At 42.4% G+C, this 19457-nt stretch overlaps 1 protein-coding gene across 1 annotated transcript in view; it reads left to right on the top strand.

Moving 5' to 3' along the window:
* Positions 1–9238, top strand: part of vit (vitrin) — a 42037-nt gene extending 32799 nt beyond the window's left edge. The window contains exons 22-23 of the mRNA XM_056270115.1: positions 4440–4953; positions 8240–9238. Of these exons, the coding sequence (XP_056126090.1) occupies positions 4440–4953; positions 8240–8418 (693 nt within the window). The 3' untranslated portion in view covers positions 8419–9238. The remainder of the gene's footprint in view (positions 1–4439; positions 4954–8239) is intronic.
* Positions 9239–19457: the final 10219 nt, after the last annotated feature.

The raw sequence follows: 19457 nt of genomic DNA, 5'->3' as shown, positions 1-19457 counted from the left end.
TAGCTCATTTGCAAATTAAAATTCATTTTCAAATAAACTTTAGAAAACTTTTCATGGATACTTTCATTGTGTAAAGTTTCATTTTGATAGGAGTAAGGGAAAAAATAGCCCCATTGGGGTGTATTGTTGTCTGGCCTTACTGGCACACATCTCGGATTGATGAGAATTAAACATTTCCTCAACTAGGATTTCTTAGGACTTTTAGTATGTTGTTCTGGACACCTTATAGAAATGATCTACGCTGAAAAAAATTATTTTACAATTAGTCTGTCATAAAACGCTACTTTGCCTGGACTAAAAGTGATTCCAACAATATCGTTCCTCTGTGTCGTTATTGTTATAGTTGTGTTGTGGACTCTGCTATTCTATTTAGAATGATTTTTAAAACTATATCATGTTATTGTCCTTGAATGTGAATAGGCCTTAATGCCATGATGTCGCCACTAGATGCCTGTATATAAATACATACAGGGCAAGTGTACAATACAAGTGTGACTATTTTTTACGACCTTTTAGCCTTAATGAATCATGTCCATGATTTATTTTTGTGTTCACATAGCAAGTGCAAGAAAAGTCATCAAGTTTCATAACATTCCAAAATGTTTTGGTCTGAAATGACTGAACAAAACCTGAGAGTTAAAGGAGTAGTTCACCCAAAAATGAAAATTAGCCCATGATTTACTCACCCTCAACTAATCCTAGGTAGCATCAAGATGTTAGGTCTGGGAACTCACTCCGAGGGGCGGGATGAACAGTTGTCTTTCGAAATCCCTCTGCACGCAATAGGACAGCGCTACAACCAACCAGAGCCACGAACGGCTGTGGCTGAGTGAGTCCTGTGCGTTTCCCTCCGGCGGAGCAGCTGATATAACACTTTTGCCGTATCCGGTCGTCAAAACTCCGAACACATCTTCCTTTTTTAAGAATGACTTAAGTGACGTTCTCTCTGCAAAATAATTTTTGCTGCCTCTAGGGTGCGTCTAGATTTTTAGGCTAAATCCTAGGTATATGTGTATATGACACTCTACTTTCAGACGAATGCAATCTGAGATATATTAAGAAAATATCGTGGCTCTTCCAAGTTTTATAATGGCAGTGAATGGCCGGTTTCTGTTTTAAGTCCTTAAAAGTGCATCTGTCCACTTTCTATGCACTTTAATGATGAACAGATGTACTTTAATGATGGATAGATGTACTTTTATGATGGATAGATGCACTTTTATGATGGATAGAGGTACTTTTATGATGGACAGATGCACTTTAATGATGGATAGATGCACTTTAATGATGGACAGATGCACTTTAATGATGGACAGATGCACTTTTATGATGGATAGATGCGCTTTTATGATGGATAGATGCACTTTTATGATGGATAGAGGTACTTTTATGATGGATAGATGCACTTTTATGATGGACAGATGCACTTTTATGATGGACAGATGCACTTTAATGATGGATAGATGCACTTTAATGATGGACAGATGCACTTTTATGATGGACAGATGCACTTTTATGATGGATAGATGCACTTTTATTATGGATAGATGCACTTTTATGATGGATAGATGCACTTTTATGATGGATAGATGCACTTTTATGATGGATAGATGCACTTTTATGATGGATAGATGCACTTTTATGATGGATAGATGCACTTTTATGATGGACAGATGCTCTTTTATGATGGACAGATGCACTTTAATGATGGACAGATGCACTTTTATGATGGATAGATGCACTTTTATGATGGATAGATGCACTTTTATGATGGATAGATGCACTTTTATGATGGACAGATGCACTTTTATGATGGACAGATGCACTTTTATGATGGACAGATGCACTTTTATGATGGACAGATGCACTTTAATGATGGATAGATGCACTTTAATGATGGACAGATGCACTTTTATGATGGATAGATGCACTTTTATGATGGATAGATGCACTTTAATGATGGACAGATGCACTTTTATGATGGATAGATGCACTTTAATGATGGACAGATGCACTTTTATGATGGACAGATGCACTTTAATGATGGACAGATGCACTTTTATGATGGATAGATGCACTTTAATGATGGACAGATGCACTTTTATGATGGATAGATGCACTTTTATGATGGATAGATGCACTTTTATGATGGACAGATGCACTTTTATGATGGATAGATGCACTTTTATGATGGATAGATGTACTTTTATGATGGATAGATGCACTTTTATGATGGATAGAGGTACTTTTATGATGGATAGATGCACTTTTATGATGGACAGATGCACTTTTATGATGGACAGATGCACTTTAATGATGGATAGATGCACTTTAATGATGGACAGATGCACTTTTATGATGGACAGATGCACTTTAATGATGGATAGATGCACTTTAATGATGGATAGATGCACTTTTATGATGGATAGAGGTACTTTTATGATGGATAGATGCACTTTTATTATGGATAGATGCACTTTTATGATGGATAGATGCACTTTTATGATGGATAGATGCACTTTAATGATGGACAGATGCACTTTTATGATGGACAGATGCACTTTTATGATGGATAGATGCACTTTTATTATGGATAGATGCACTTTTATGATGGACAGATGCACTTTTATGATGGATAGATGCACTTTTATGATGGATAGATGCACTTTTATGATGGATAGATGCACTTTTATGATGGACAGATGCTCTTTTATGATGGATAGATGCACTTTTATGATGGATAGATGCACTTTTATGATGGACAGATGCACTTTTATGATGGATAGATGCACTTTTATGATGGACAGATGCACTTTTATGATGGATAGATGCACTTTTATGATGGATAGATGCACTTTTATGATGGACAGATGCACTTTAATGATGGACAGATGCACTTTTATGATGGATAGATGCACTTTTATGATGGATAGATGCACTTTTATGATGGACAGATGCACTTTTATGATGGACAGATGCACTTTTATGATGACAGATGCACTTTTATGATGGACAGATGCACTTTTATGATGGATAGATGCACTTTTATGATGGATAGATGCACTTTTATGATGGACAGATGCACTTTTATGATGGACAGATGCACTTTTATGATGGACAGATGCACTTTTATGATGGACAGATGCACTTTTATGATGGACAGATGCACTTTTATGATGGATAGATGCACTTTAATGATGGACAGATGCACTTTTATGATGGACAGATGCACTTTAATGATGGATAGATGCACTTTAATGATGGACAGATGCACTTTTATGATGGATAGATGCACTTTTATGATGGATAGATGCACTTTAATGATGGACAGATGCACTTTTATGATGGATAGATGCACTTTAATGATGGACAGATGCACTTTTATGATGGACAGATGCACTTTAATGATGGACAGATGCACTTTTATGATGGATAGATGCACTTTAATGATGGACAGATGCACTTTTATGATGGATAGATGCACTTTTATGATGGATAGATGCACTTTTATGATGGACAGATGCACTTTTATGATGGACAGATGCACTTTTATGATGGACAGAGGCACTTTTATGATGGATAGATGCACTTTTATGATGGATAGATGCACTTTTATGATGGACAGATGCACTTTTATGATGGACAGATGCACTTTTATGATGGACAGAGGCACTTTTATGATGGATAGATGCACTTTTATGATGGACAGATGCACTTTTATGATGGATAGATGCACTTTTATGATGGACAGATGCACTTTTATGATGGACAGATGCACTTTAATGATGGACAGATGCACTTTTATGATGGATAGATGCACTTTAATGATGGACAGATGCACTTTTATGATGGATAGATGCACTTTTATGATGGATAGATGCACTTTTATGATGGATAGATGCACTTTTATGATGGACAGATGCACTTTTATGATGGACAGATGCACTTTTATGATGGACAGATGCACTTTTATGATGGACAGATGCACTTTAATGATGGACAGATGCACTTTTATGATGGACAGATGCACTTTTATGATGGATAGATGCACTTTAATGATGGACAGATGCACTTTTATGATGGATAGATGCACTTTTATGATGGATAGATGCACTTTATGATGGATAGATGCACTTTTATGATGGACAGATGCACTTTTATGATGGATAGATGCACTTTTATGATGGACAGATGCACTTTTATGATGGATAGATGCACTTTAATGATGGACAGATGCACTTTAATGATGGACAGATGCACTTTTATGATGGATAGATGCACTTTAATGATGGACAGATGCACTTTTATGATGGACAGATGCACTTTAATGATGGATAGATGGCTTGATGATGAGTAAATAATGGGGTAATATAATTTTTTTGGTGAACTATCGCTTTAAGGAACATAGAGAGAACTTAATTTCTTGTTTTGTGCCGTAGGCTGTGTGCAGAACCAACGGCTTCTACTCGCTTCCGATCGCGAGCTGGTTCGCTCTGCGTAAAGCCGTTCAGCCTCTGGTGAAGCGTGTGTGTGACACCGACCGCCTGATGTGCAGCAAGACCTGCCTGAACGCCAACGACATCGCCTTCGTCATCGACGGCTCCAGCAGCGTGGGAACCGGGAACTTCCGCACCGTGCTCCAGTTCGTCGCCAACGTGACGCGGGAGTTCGAGATCTCCGACACGGACACGCGCGTAGGAATCGTACAGTACACGTATGAGCAGAGGCTGGAGTTCGCTTTCGGACAGCACAACAACAAAGCCGACTTGCTGAACGCCATCAAGCGCATCAACTACTGGAGCGGAGGAACCAGTACAGGAGCCGCCATCACGTACGCCGCGGACCAGCTCTTCAGCAAATCCAAACCCAACAAGCGTAAGATCATGATCGTCATCACGGACGGACGCTCCTACGATGACGTGAGGGCCCCGGCGCTGGCGGTACATCGGAAAGGTGAGTGCGGCGAAACGCCTAGCGTGAGGTAGGACGCAGTAGGTTGACGTCATTATCGAGTTTACAGACCAAAAAGGTGCAGAAAGTGATCTCTGATAAACGCTGTTGAGATTCGAAATCACCAAAACAAACAAGCCCAGACCCAACAGGACCACACCCCTGTCTTTCATAGCTCCGCCTCCACATTCAGCTACTCGCCGCGACACAGGGAACGACTCTGGCGGAGTCTGTGCCCGAGGGTATGATGTCATCAGTACGGGAAAGCAATTTGTGTTACTATGATAATATGAATGTCTAATTGTTGTTTTGCTTTGATCCCTTCATATTAATATAATAATAATAATAATGCAAATGAACAAACAAGCGTAGATGACACACAAGTATATATTCAAGCAAAAGACAGCATATCTTAGTTCTGTAAAACACTGCAAAACCAACGTTACTCGCGTATCGAGAAGAAATAAAGCAACCTCGTGTCCGTTTTCAGGCCTTCAAGTTAACACCCGCAAACCCGCCAGATGTGTGTGTACTTCAGCAGGGGTGTGTAACGTTTGAATTTAATATATAACATATACATTTCTCAATTGTAGTCTTTTAAAAAGGCATCTCAAATAATAAGTGCAATGTAGTGTTGTCAAAAATATCAAGAGGTCCTCGCTGCAGCCTGTAGCACGATGACGTAGCTGGATGGTCCAATACGTATTGGATGGAGGTGTGTTTTGCTGACGTCATATACGCATGCGCACTAGTCAAGTCAAGTTCATTTATAGCGCTTTTAACAATGTAGATTGTTTCAAAGCAGAGATAAACATATAATTTAAGGTAAATGAGATTGTTTTGGCTTTATAGCGGTTCTTAAATAATGTTTAAGAACCTGTGATAAACGCTGATGGCGTTCATATGCGCATTAAGAATTGATTCTATAGTTAGAGTAGGTGTAGAGACAGTAGAGAGTTGGTGAACGATCGCACGTGCTTTGATCTTCCAAGAAGAATAAAGTAAGTTAAATATAAATGGTCACTTGAGTATGGAAGCTCTTTTCCGCCACAGAATAAAACATTAAAAAATATATAATTGAGACTTTTTCCTCACAATTGCGAGTTTATTTAACGCAGTTCTGACTATATATCACAATTCTGAGAAATAAAGTCAGTTTGCAAGATGTAAAGTCTCAATTGCATGTTATAAAGTCAGAATTGCGTGAAATAAAGTCAGAATTCTGAATTTATAATAGGCCTACATAATTGGGAGTTTACGTCTCCCAATTCTGACATTTTTTCTCATAATTGTGACATAAACTCGCAATTGCGAATTATAAAGTCAAATTCTAAGGGAAAAAATGACTTATTTTTTTAACCTCAGAATAGTTTAATATCTCACAATTCTGACTGGCTATAACACGCAATTGCGACTTATCATGCAATTCTGACTTTATATCTCCCAATTGGTATTATAAAGTCGAAATTCTGACTTTTTTCTCGCAATTCTGAATTTATAACACATAATTAAGATTTTATATCTATCAATTCGGACATATTTTCTTAGAATTGTGAGATATAAACTCGCAATTGCGAGTTATAAAGTCAAATTTTACCTCAGAATAGTTCTCTCACAATTCTGACTTTATAACACACAATTGCGACTTTATATCATGCAATTCTGACTTTAGCCTATATCTCCAATTTGCGTAGGTTATTATAAAGCCAGAATTTCAAGAAGCCTCGCAATTGCGAGTTTATATCTCATAATTCTGACTTAACACGCAATTGCGACTTTATATCACGCAATTCTGACGTTATAACCTGCAATTGCGACTTCAATTCTGAGATAAAAAGTCAGAGTAGTGAGATAAAGTTACCTTTTTTATTTCTCACTCTGTGGCGAAAACAAGCTTCTATAGCCTACCATATGTATTGCAGACACTGAACTGTGGAAAAATGAGTAGGCTATAGCCATTAAAGAAGGAACTCTTACCAGGCAAAATATCAAGCACTTTTTTTTTTACATCTGACAAGATTTATTTTCTTGATGCTGTTATTATTTTTGCATTTTCCCTTAAATGTGTACTGGTATCTTAAAATGTTTCAGACTTTATTGTATTGTACCTTTAAAATTACAAAGACAATTTGGCTACTTGATTCATTTTTGCTTCCACTCAACAGCAAATGTGACCTGAATAAAATAAAATGGCTTTAAAAAAAAAAAAAAAAAAAAACTTGCGGTGCTGAGGACATGCTATTAATCTATCAAATTTAGGTTTAAAATCATGTGATTTAAAATGTTGTAAAATTAACTATTTTGCATAGCCTATGTGTGAAACTCGGATAAGCATCCCATTTATGTAAATAATTACTTATTTATCAATAATTACTATTTAGCAGTACTATACTACACAGGTTAGAACATCATATCAGTACAATATTGAGCATATATGTCACTTAAAACCAGCGCATGCGAATTAAAATCCAGAGATCGACACTGCGCATGCGTATATGACGTCAGCAAAACACACCTCCATCCAATACGTATTGGACCATCCAGCTACGTCATCGTGCTACAGGCTGCAGCGAGGGGTGTCTCAAAAATATTGATTTTCCAATACATTTTGATACTGAAAGATATGAAACGTTTCAATACTCATTTTCCGCAGAGTAGACACACTACACCAGTGTCTCTTTCTCTCTCTCTCTCCGACAGCGAGTGACACACAAGCCTGCCTCTCCTCACTCACTCCTTTCATTTGCTCTGGATGAATATTGTTGGTGTCACAGGCGTGGGATTGCGCATTCTACTCATTCCCACATATTTTGTGCTCACACCCAAAGTTTGTGCACATAAAGCCGCCTCTCAGTACTAAATTGAGTTATTTTTCTCAGCTTATTGCGCCTAAACAGTCAAATACACACAAAATAATGTCAAAATGCCGGTCATGGCGAGCATTCACTTAAACACAGTCAGTTCTGCTTTGTGAACGTAAACAGTTGAGAAAAGAAACGCATGTGTAACAGTATAATGGATGTGTGCTTTAGGTCTTAAAGTGACAGCAACCTAATAAGCCTGCAAAAGAGTTAGTCAAGCCAAGTCTAACATCTGACTGATTTTTGGGAATGTTGTACCAGGACCAGCCAAGGATGTAGATCTAGAATCACATTAAACGTCATAATTCAGAGGCTGTTGCTAGAACTTTTTGGCCCTGAATAATAGAAGTGCCCATTTCCGAGCATGTATTTGTGGTGTGGTGTGATGGAAGTTGAAGTGTTTTCCTCTGCTGTCTCTCCCGCTCCAGGTGTGATCGCGTACTCCATCGGGATCGCCTGGGCAGCGCAGGACGAGCTGGAATACATCGCCACTGACCCGGACAGAGAGCACTCTTTCTTTGTCGATGAGTTTGACAACCTTTACAAGTATGTATCAAAAATTATTCACAACATCTGCAACGAATTCAACTCCCAACCACGTAACTGAACCGTTGTGGAATATCACCAGAAATCCGAGGAGCAAGTGCATTACCACACAGTTACAGTGGTACAGGTTTAGTGCTGTTAGAAGTGGGCAGCATGTTTCCAGCTTTGATATTTTGCTATTTAAACAAAATACAGTGTGGAAATGGTCATTTAACGATGGCAGTGAATGTGTGTTCAGTGACTTTGGATCACAGTGTGACCGACTTGTATTGGTATGAGAGAAAACACATGCTTACAGTTTTTGCATAGATTGTTTCATTTAAAGATTATTTATATTTTACATGCTAATAAACACAATAATATGAAAAATTACATAATAATTATAATATCTTTTTTTCATATGGAAAGTTAACTGTCTGCATAAGATAGAAGTGCCAAGCTAAGAAAATGTTTGTTAATTGTAAATGAAAAATCTTTTTAAATGATGTGCTAAACGAATGGGATTTTGCATATGTTCAGAAGACAGGATTGTTAATGCATGCATGAACTGACTGATGTTACTGTAATGTACAAGATATTTGTCAAGGCACAAAGGTGACCAGTATTGGAGTATTATGACTGTTGTTAAAAGAAGTTACAGAAAATACAAGAAGAAAGGCAACATTCAGAAAGCTCCGGTTGTGTGGTTTGATGACTCTTATCCATTCGAGCAGATGTTGATCATAGACCTAAAAAGTTTTTTACTTGTCATTTTATATTCATATATTGTAATTTTTGTATTTGTATATAAAAATGCTTGTATTTTTGTTTAAGATGACACAATTTATCCAATATTTTAATGACATTTTTAATAAAATGATTATTGAAAACCAGCAAATTCATGGATTTGGACTGAAATGTTAAGTGTTGGGAGAGAATATCTTTAAACTCTGCCAAAATCTTGATAATTATTTAGGGTAATAAATCTGTCAGGCCATAGTATGCAAGCAAATGTGTTTGTTTGTTTCTGTTGTTGTTGTTCTTTACATTGCAGGCACACATGACGAGTAGATTTATATGCTGAGATTTATTCCAAAGAATAAAGTCAAAACATTCATGTAAATCATGGCTAGTTAGATGAAGTTCAAAGCGTAGGTTCGGGAGGAGCCTAAACATTCAGTCCTGTCAATCATCATTACTAGCATACTATTTAAGCAGCAGACACCACGTCATCCCATTGACAAATTCTTCTGGCAGCCCTCCTCCTCCCCTTCTCCTCCAGTAAATTATCTCTATCCTCTTATGTGCAATTCCATCATGGGGGGGTTTTGACTCGGAGCTCAAGCCAAGCCTCGGGTTCGAGCCTCCTCCAAGGACAGCAAGCCAAGTTAGTTTAGCAGTGGCTCAGTGGTTCATGGAGGTTGTCTACAAACCGGAAGGTTGGTGGTTTTATCCCTGGTTCCACCTGACCAAGTGTCGAGGTGTCCATGAGCAAGACACCTAACCCTAGCTGCTCCCGACGAGCTGGATGGCGCCTTGTATGGCTGACACCGCCGTCGGTGTGTGAATAACTGAGTGAATGGGTGAATGCGAGGCAAATTGTAAAGCGCTTTGGTGGCCATTGGGTCTGTGAAAGCGCTATATAAATGCAGTCCATTTACCATTTACCATAAATAATCTGTGCTATTTGTAATAGAATAGAATGGGTGGGTAACAAATTCTATACTACTTAAGTCCGTTTATTTAGCACTTTTTACAATTCACATTGTTTCAATAAGCTGTGCCATTGAGAATAGAATAGAATAGAATAATTGGGCAACATAAATTCTATACTGCTTATGTCAATATAATTTAGCGCTTTTCACAATTCACATTGCTATTGAGAAAAGAATAGAATTGTCACATTTCTAGTTTGTTTTTGATTTTTTCAGTTCTTGTCGGTTATTTCTATCTGGAAGGCCCTGAACAAATCTTCCCCTCTCAGGCCCCCAGATCCAGAGTCCGCTCCCAAGTCCACTCCAGAGGGTGAAACCCTCGAATCCGCTCCAGAGATTGAAACCCTCGAGTGCGTTCTAGTGTGAGAAATTCCCGCTCAAAGGAGATTACAGCATTGCCAATTCCAAGGGTCACAATGCTTTCAGTAAGGGATCTTCCTGCTCCAGTGAATAAAGTTCCCAAGTTTGTTCCAGTGTGTGTAATTCCTGAGTCTGCTCCAGATAGTGAAATCCCTGAATCCGCTCCTATGAGAGATATTCCAGAGTCTGCTCGAGTGTTGGCTCCAGCCCCCGACAAGAGTCCAGTGAAGGCTCCAGCCCCTGAGTCCGCTCCAGAGAGTGCAGCACTGACCATCATGGCTACAGCTATTTTGTGTGTGCTGGCTGCTCACAGGGGTGTAGTTCCTCCCAAGATATTTTGGAGGTGGGAGGGCTACCCGTCCACAGCCACTGAAGCCTTCCCAGAGCTGCTTGCTCTCCCAGACAAGGCCAGAGAAGCCGTCCCAGAGCTGCCTGCTCTCCCAGACAAGGCCACAGAAGCCTTCCCAGAGCTGCCTGCTCTCCCAGACAAGGCCACTGAAGCCTTCCCAGAGCTGCCTGCTCTCCCAGACAAGGACACTGAAGCCTTCCCAGAGCTGCCTGCTCTCCCAGACAAGGTCACGGTGACCGTCCCAGAGCTGCCTGCTCTCCCAGACAAGACCACAGAAGCCTTCACAGAGCTGCCTGCTCTCCCAGACAAGGTCAGAGAAGCCTTCACAGAGCTGCCTGCTCTCCCAGCAAAGGCCCCTGAAGCCTTCCCAGAGCTGCCTGCTCTCCCAGACAAGGTCACGGTGACCGTCCCAGAGCTGCCTGCTCTCCCAGACAAGGCCACAGAAGACTTCCCAGAGCTGCCTGCTCTCCCAGACAAGGTCACAGAAGCCTTCTCAGAGCTACCTGCTCTCCCAGCAAAGGCCACTGAAGCCTTCTCAGAGCTGCCTGCTCTCCCAGACAAGGCCATAGAAGCCTTCCCAGAGCTGTCTGCTCTCTTAGACAAGGTCACAGAAGCCTTCCCAGAGCTGCCTGCTCTCCCAGACAAGGTCACGGTGGCCATCCCAGAGCTGCCTGCTCTCCCAGACAAGGCCACAGAAGCCTTCCCAGAGCTGCCTGCTCTCCCAGACAAGGTCACGGTGGCCGTCCCAGAGCTGCTTACTCTCCCAGACAAGGCCACAGTGGCCGTCCCAGAGCTGCCTGCTCTCCCAGACCAGGTCACTGTGGCCCTCCCAGAGCTGCCTGCTCTCCCTCACAAGGTCACGGTGGCCGTCCCAGAGCTGCCTGTTCTCCCAGACCAGGTCACAGTGGCCGTCCCAGAGCTGCCTGCTCTCCCAGACAAGGGCACGGTGGCCGTCCCAGAGCTGCCTGCTCTCCCAGACAAGGGCACGGTGGCCGTCCCAGAGCTGCCTGCTCTCCCAGACAAGGGCACGGTGGCCGTCCCAGAGCTGCCTGCTCTCCCAGACAAGGTCACGGTGGCCGTCCCAGAGCTGCCTGCTCTCCCAGACAAGGGCACGGTGGCCGTCCCAGAGCTGCCTGCTCTCCCAGACAAGGGCACGGTGGCCGTCCCAGAGCTGCCTGCTCTCCCAGACAAGGTCACGGTGGCCGTCCCAGAGCTGCCTGCTCTCCCAGACAAGGCCACGGTGGCCGTCCCAGAGCTGCCTGCTCTCCCAGACAAGGCCACGGTGGCTGTCCCAGAGCTGCCTTCTCTCCCACACAAGGTCACGGTGGCCGTCCCAGAGCTGCCTGCTCTCCCACACAAGGTCACGGTGGCCGTCCCAGAGCTGCCTGCTCTCCCACACAAGGTCACGGTGGGCGTCCCAGAGCTCCCTGCTCTCCCAGACAAGGGCACGGTGGCCGTCCCAGAGCTGCCTGCTCTCCCAGACCAGGTCACAGTGGCCGTCCCAGAGCTGCCTGCTCTCCCAGACAAGGTCACGGTGGCCGTCCCAGAGCTCCCTGCTCTCCCAGACAAGGCCACTGAAGCCTTCCCAGAGCTCCCTGCTCTCCCAGACAAAGGGCACGGTGGCCGTCCCAGAGCTACCTGCTCTCCCAGACCAGGTCACAGTGGCCGTCCCAGAGCTGCCTGCTCTCCCAGACAAGGTCACGGTGGCCGTCCCAGAGCTGCCTGCTCTCACAGACAAGGCCACTGAAGCCTTCCCAGAGCTGCCTGCTCTCCCCAGACAAGGTCACAGTGGCCGCCCCAGAACTGCCTGCTCTCCCAGACAAGGTCACAGTGGCCGTCCCAGAGCTGCCTGCTCTCCCAGACCAGGTCACAGTGGCCGTCCCAGAGCTGCCTGCTCTCCCAGACAAGGTCACAGAAGCCTTCCCAGAGCTGCCTGCTCTCCCAGCAAAGGCCACTGAAGCCTTCCCAGAGCTTCCTGCTCTCCCAGACAAGGTCACGGTGACCGTCCCAGAGCTGCCTGCTCTCCCAGACAAGGCCACAGAAGCCTTCCCAGAGCTGCCTGCTCTCCCAGACAAGGTCACAGAAGCCTTCCCAGAGCTGCCTGCTCTCCCAGACAAGGTCACAGAAGCCTTCTCAGAGCTACCTGCTCTCCCAGCAAAGGCCACTGAAGCCTTCTCAGAGCTGCCTGCTCTCCCAGACAAGGCCATAGAAGCCTTCCCAGAGCTGTCTGCTCTCTTAGACAAGGTCACAGAAGCCTTCCCAGAGCTGCCTGCTCTCCCAGACAAGGTCACGGTGGCCATCCCAGAGCTGCCTGCTCTCCCAGACAAGGCCACAGAAGCCTTCCCAGAGCTGCCTGCTCTCCCAGACAAGGTCACGGTGGCCGTCCCAGAGCTGCCTGCTCTCCCAGACCAGGTCACTGTGGCCCTCCCAGAGCTGCCTGCTCTCCCTCACAAGGTCACGGTGGCCGTCCCAGAGCTGCCTGTTCTCCCAGACCAGGTCACAGTGGCCGTCCCAGAGCTGCCTGCACTCCCAGACAAGGTCACGGTGGCCGTCCCAGAGCTGCCTGCTCTCCCAGACAAGGGCACGGTGGCCGTCCCAGAGCTGCCTGCTCTCCCAGACAAGGGCACGGTGGCCGTCCCAGAGCTGCCTGCTCTCCCAGACAAGGTCACGGTGGCCGTCCCAGAGCTGCCTGCTCTCCCAGACAAGGCCACGGTGGCCGTCCCAGAGCTGCCTGCTCTCCCAGACAAGGCCACGGTGGCTGTCCCAGAGCTCCCTGCTCTCCCAGACAAGGTCACGTGGCCGTCCCAGAGCTTCCTGCTCTCCCAGACAAGCCCACTGAAGCCTTCCCAGAGCTCCCTGCTCTCCCAGACAAGGGCACAGTGGCCGTCCCAGAGCTGCCTGCTCTCCCAGACCAGGTCACAGTGGCCGTCCCAGAGCTGCCTGCTCTCCCAGACAAGGTCACGGTGGCCGTCCCAGAGCTGCCTGCTCTCCCAGACAAGGCCACTGAAGCCTTCTCAGAGCTGCCTGCTCTCCCAGACAAGGTCACAGTGGCCGTCCCAGAGCTGCCTGCTCTCCCAGACAAGGTCACAGTGGCCGTCCCAGAGCTGCCTGCTCTCCCAGACAAGGTCACAGTGGCCGTCCCAGAGCTCCCTGCTCTCCCAGACAAGGTCACGGTGGCCATCCCAGAGCTGCCTGCTCTCCCAGACCAGGTCACAGTGGCCGTCCTAGAGCTGCCTGCTCTCCCAGACCAGGTCACAGTGGCCGTCCCAGAGCTGCCTGCTCTCCCAGACAAGGTCACGGTGGCCGTCCCAGAGCTGCCTGCTCTCCCAGACAAGGTCACGGTGGCCGTCCCAGAGCTGCCTGCTCTCCCAGACAAGGCCACTGAAGCCTTCCCAGAGCTGCCTGCTCTCCCAGACAAGGTCACAGTGGCCGTCCCAGAGCTGCCTGCTCTCCCAGACAAGGTCACAGTGGCCGTCCCAGAGCTGCCTGCTCTCCCAGACAAGGTCACAGTGGCCGTCCCAGAGCTCCCTGCTCTCCCAGACAAGGTCACGGTGGCCATCCCAGAGCTGCCTGCTCTCCCAGACCAGGTCACAGTGGCCGTCCTAGAGCTGCCTGCTCTCCCAGACAAGGTCACAGTGGCCGTCCCAGAGCTGCCTGCTCTCCCAGACAAGGCCACGGTGCCTGTCCCTAAACTGCTGGAGCCTCCCTGGCTCCCTGAGCTGCCTGCATTTCCCTTGTGCCCTGTAACACTGGTTCCCCACTGGAGGTTTCCATTCCTGCCTAAGCCACCCCCCGTTAACCTCCAGAGTGCCCACCCTCTCTCCTCTGTGGACATTGGGAGGGGGTTGTACTGTCATGTTTCAAGTTTGTTTTTGATCTGTTCAGTTCTTGTCTGTGTTTCTAAGTTAGCTCATTAGTTGTTATTTAGTCATGTCATCCTCTGTCCCCTGCCTGTTTGTTTCTATGGAGATTCTTGTTAATTATCTGGTTAGCTCCCTTGTTTGCCTGTGCACTTAAGCCCTCACTTTCAGTCTCTCCCTTGTCTTGCACTGTTGTTGTTTGTCGTTAGAGTTTAGTTAGTTGTGTTCCTTTCTCCTGTGTATCCCTGCGGCTTACCAATTAAAACCTGTTTCAAGATTCACTTGCCTTTGTGAACTATCTACTGCAGGCAGTCCATGAATAGAATAGAATAGAATAGAATAGAATAGAATAGAATAAAAAAATACAATCACAAAATGTAACCTAGTCTGACTTTATTTGATCATAGTTTTACTTTATTACATTTACTTTATATTTTAATATAAGATAAATAATAAGATGTATTGTTGTCTTGCTGTAGAGTTTGTAATGCCAATCTTTTTAAATGAAAGTTTGAGTCAATTTTATTTTGTGCTTTCACAATTCACATTGCCTCAATAAGTTGTGCTATTGAGAATAGAATAGAATAACAAATAATATACTGCTTAAGTCAGTTTTATTAAGTCAGTTACATTTAAAATTCAGATTGTTTCAATAAGCAATGCTATTAAGAATAGAATAGAATAGAATAGAATAGAATAGAATAGAATAGAATAGAACAGAACAGAATATAATAGAATAGTTGGGCAACACAATTCTATACTGATTATACTTACAGAACAATTAGTAAAAGTCTTAGAAACAATGTAAAAGCACATAATTTAGCCTTGGCTTACTTTATTCCATAAGAATTTTGCTTCATTTTATTGCAATTTTAATATAAGATAAATAATGTCTTGCTGTATAATTTTTTATGCCATTCATGTTTTTTTAATGAAAGTTAAAGTCAATTTTATTTAGTGCTTTCACAATTCACATTGGTTCAATATGTCATGCTATTGGGAATAGAATAGAATAGAATAGAATAGAATAGAATAGAATAGAATAGAATAGAATAGAACAGAATAGAATGGTTGGGTAACAACTTATATACTGCTTAAGTTAGTTTTATCAAGTCAGTTTAATTTACAATTCATATTGCTGCAATAAGCTGTGCTATTGAGAATAGAATAGAATAATTAGGCAATAATTTAACTATATTTACGCATATTATTTACCTCTTCACAATTCAAATTTCTTCAATAAGCTGTGCAATTGACAATAGAATAGAATAGAATAGAATAGTTGGCCAACATAAATGATATCCTGCTTATAACTACAGAACAAAGAGAAACCCATGTCTGAGAAAGCATCTAGGAGATCCGGCTCTGCTAGACCAAGGGGGTAATCCATCGACCGGAAGTTGAAGCCGGCCGGGTGCCTCCATCTTGTAGCAGAACTTCACTTGCGTTAGCATTTCCATTGACTCCCATTCATTTTGGCGTCACTTTGACAGCGAATAACTTTACATCTGAGGCGTTTAAAGACTCCATTTGTCCATTATTTATTTCTAAAGAAACACGACAATGTATAAAAGGCTCCATTACTTTGTATCTTACGTTATGGCCCCGTAGAAGCCGTTTTTTTAAATAGGCTAACGATTGCGTCATAACACGCGACTCTCTGGCGCACACTAGAGAAAATTACCGTATAGACAGAAGTAGAAACTCGCGCGCAATCGGGGGGACGTGGAGGCATAAAGCTAATACTCACGATCTCCGGCTCTGCAAGATTCGGAAGGGAATGATTCAGATTCCTCTTGGCACCTCTACTAGAATATTTACGTCTGTCAGACAGGTTGCGCACGTCATCAAGCTTAGTTTGAGTCGGTTTGAGTCTGCGCGTCAGGAACGGAAGTGCTCAAAAATCGCTAAAAATGGGCTTCAACTGCCTCAACTGAGTTCCAATGAGATGCTCTGTCCACTTCTTATACTGTCTATGTGCTAGACACGTACTCTCAGGACGTGACAGTCCTCTGGTGGCCTGGAAGATGAACTGCTCGGACCCTCAGGGGCGATATTAGCACATATATCCAGCACATGCTTATGCTTGTACGTCCACAGGAGCCCTGTATAATTCTACAGTAGCATTGGTGAAAGATGATCCAGTGAATACAACAATGAAGGGTTCGTCTATGTTCTCGTCTCTGGTATAAAGGATATCTATGATTATTCCTATGATTACTCAGTAGGTTTGGACAAAGTGTCTTTCACTTAAATATAAAATATAAATGAATATATAAATGAATTAATATAAAAAAATTGTAGTTAAATCTTTCCCTGCCAGCATTTTAAAATAAATGTTTCCAGCCACCACGGCATTTTTGATCATTTTCACAAAACGTTCATGGCCCCCAGAATATTGTGTTGTATGAATATCTGAACATGCAATATATCAAAAGAAAGAAAAGAGCCAAATTCCGTCAATGGCGGGAAAAGAGTTAAGATCCTTGAAATAGCATGGATATCTATTATCTCAAGATATATTTACCAATGGACCACCAAATGTCACTTGTGTAAGATGTTTGGAAATGCAGAAGGGAATTCTCACAGTACTGTATACTGAGAAGTTTAACTGTGCTTGGAAACCTTGTGTTTTTAGCTGATTGTCATGAAGACAGAATAGATTTGCAGCCTCAGAAAAAGACCGACACAGATGAAGTACAGGCAGCAGTTTGACTTGGGTGAAAAGATCCAAAAATAGCCAAAACCACATCATCATCATCATCCCCAGGATAATGGCTCATATACTCACAGAAGAAAGATTCTGCAAACGGCTTTGTGTGTCTTTGGTAATTTGTGAAGCATGATGTATTTGTGAGTAGTGGATTCAAACACTGGAAAAAGGCACTAAATGTGTTTGATCACACAAAGATTGAGTTTGTCTACTGGAAAGGTTAAGGCTAGTGCAGAAGCTGACTGAAGCAGCAAATCCTGATGAAATTACACAAACAAGCGAGTACATGTGATGTTTTTCGAATGAAAGAAGTTTGAAATCTCCCATCATGCCTGGTGTCTCTGGTCAGGACTCGGTGTAAAGCGCCCCCTGGTGGACACAAGTTGTGCTACACTCCTGATGTTCCTAAAGGGATAGTCATTGTAATTCACTGTTGTTCAATTCTGTGGCTCTCCTTCTTTTTCTAACTTTTTAACTAAGTAGTTACATATAAATATGTCATATTTGTCTATCATTGTATTTTTCTAAACGTCAGAAACAACAACAACCGCAACAACACATTGAGGTTAATATTATTTCCTAGACTTCTTTAAAAAATGTAGGAATCAGTGTTTTCACAGCTTTTTTCAGTTGGATCAGTTAGAATATTTATAAACAATTATTACTAATTTTAATATATACTTTTATTAAAACGTAAAATAATCACCATCAATCTCATGTGTTTATTATATGTGGCAAATTCAAATCAGACCAAATATTTACACCAATGTCAGCAATAAGAAAGACAGCAGGGACGGACCGAGAATGAGAACGAGAGAATGAATGCCATGTGATAAAACATTCTCGACATTAAGATCTTAAAATAATGCGACAAAGGTTTTTGAACGTTGAGGCGACCAAAACAATTCAAAATTGATTAAAATCACAAAATTTTACTTTCGAGCTGAAAATATCATTTATTTGTAAAACTATGTAGTTGCAACTTTCCCACAAGCTACACTCATGATTTAAGCTATTTGCAAATAATATATAGGTTATATATATATATCATTTGTCTAATATGCCGAAAACACAAAACGTTTGTCTGTAATCAAGCGCACGACGAAGGCGATAATATACGAGACCTTTAATACAAAACCTAAACCAGGAAACATACAACCACAAATCACGGATAACTCAAATAATGCAAGACAAGGAACAGAAAACTTTCTTGGGAAAATAGGAGAGCATTCATATTTCTCTTTCTCGTGCACTCACGTCACGTGACAACACCTACAGCCTGGATCCCACGAGTTAAGGACGAAGCTTTCTTCTCTTTAAATATGTTTAATTTCAATTTAAGTAAAATATTAATTCAATAAGAGACTGATTAAAGATAAATAACAATGTCTTGTATAAATTAGGTGTTAAAAATAAGGGATAGTTCACCCAAAACTGAAAATTGTCATCATTTACTTATCATCATGTCATTGCAAACCTGTATAAATTTCTTTCTTTTGTGGAACATAAAATAATATAAATTGAGAAATATCTGTGTTTTTTTGCCCGTACATTAGAAGTAAAGGTTAATCCAAAATGGTTTGTTTACAACATTCTTAAAAATATCATCTTTTGTGTTTCACAGAAGTCAGTTATACAGGTTTGGAACGACATGACGGAGAGTAAATTATTTAATAGCAGTAAATTTACTCAATTTACAGTGATTTTTACTTCAGCAGATAAATAAATAAAATATCTATGAGTAAAATAAATTCAAAGTGATATTTGAATTTATTTTACTCATAGATATTTTATTTATTTGAAATTGTAAAAGATTTTTATTCCAATAAAAATATTGGGCAATATAAATCACTTTTACAGAATTTTTTAATATATATATATATATATATATAGAGAGAGAGAGAGAGAGAGAGAGAGAGAGAGAGAGAGAGAGAGAGAGAGAGAGAGAAAGAGAGAGAGAGAGAGAAAGAGAGAGAGAGAGAGAGAGAGAGAGAGAGAGAGAGAGAGAGAGAGAGAGAGAGAGAGAGAGAGAGAGAGAGAGAGAGAGAGAGAGTTTCTACATGCTTGGATGACAAAAAGACTCATGTTTAAAACTAGGCTACTTTAAAAAGCTGGATTTATATG

The sequence above is a fragment of the Rhinichthys klamathensis genome, unplaced genomic scaffold (genome assembly GCF_029890125.1).
Source record: "Rhinichthys klamathensis goyatoka isolate OS25496 unplaced genomic scaffold, OSU_Roscu_1.1 h1tg000297l_1, whole genome shotgun sequence".
Taxonomy (NCBI): Eukaryota; Metazoa; Chordata; class Actinopteri; order Cypriniformes; family Leuciscidae; genus Rhinichthys; species Rhinichthys klamathensis.
Note: the sequence above shows the minus strand (reverse complement) of the source record. Positions and strands in the feature narration are given on the sequence as shown.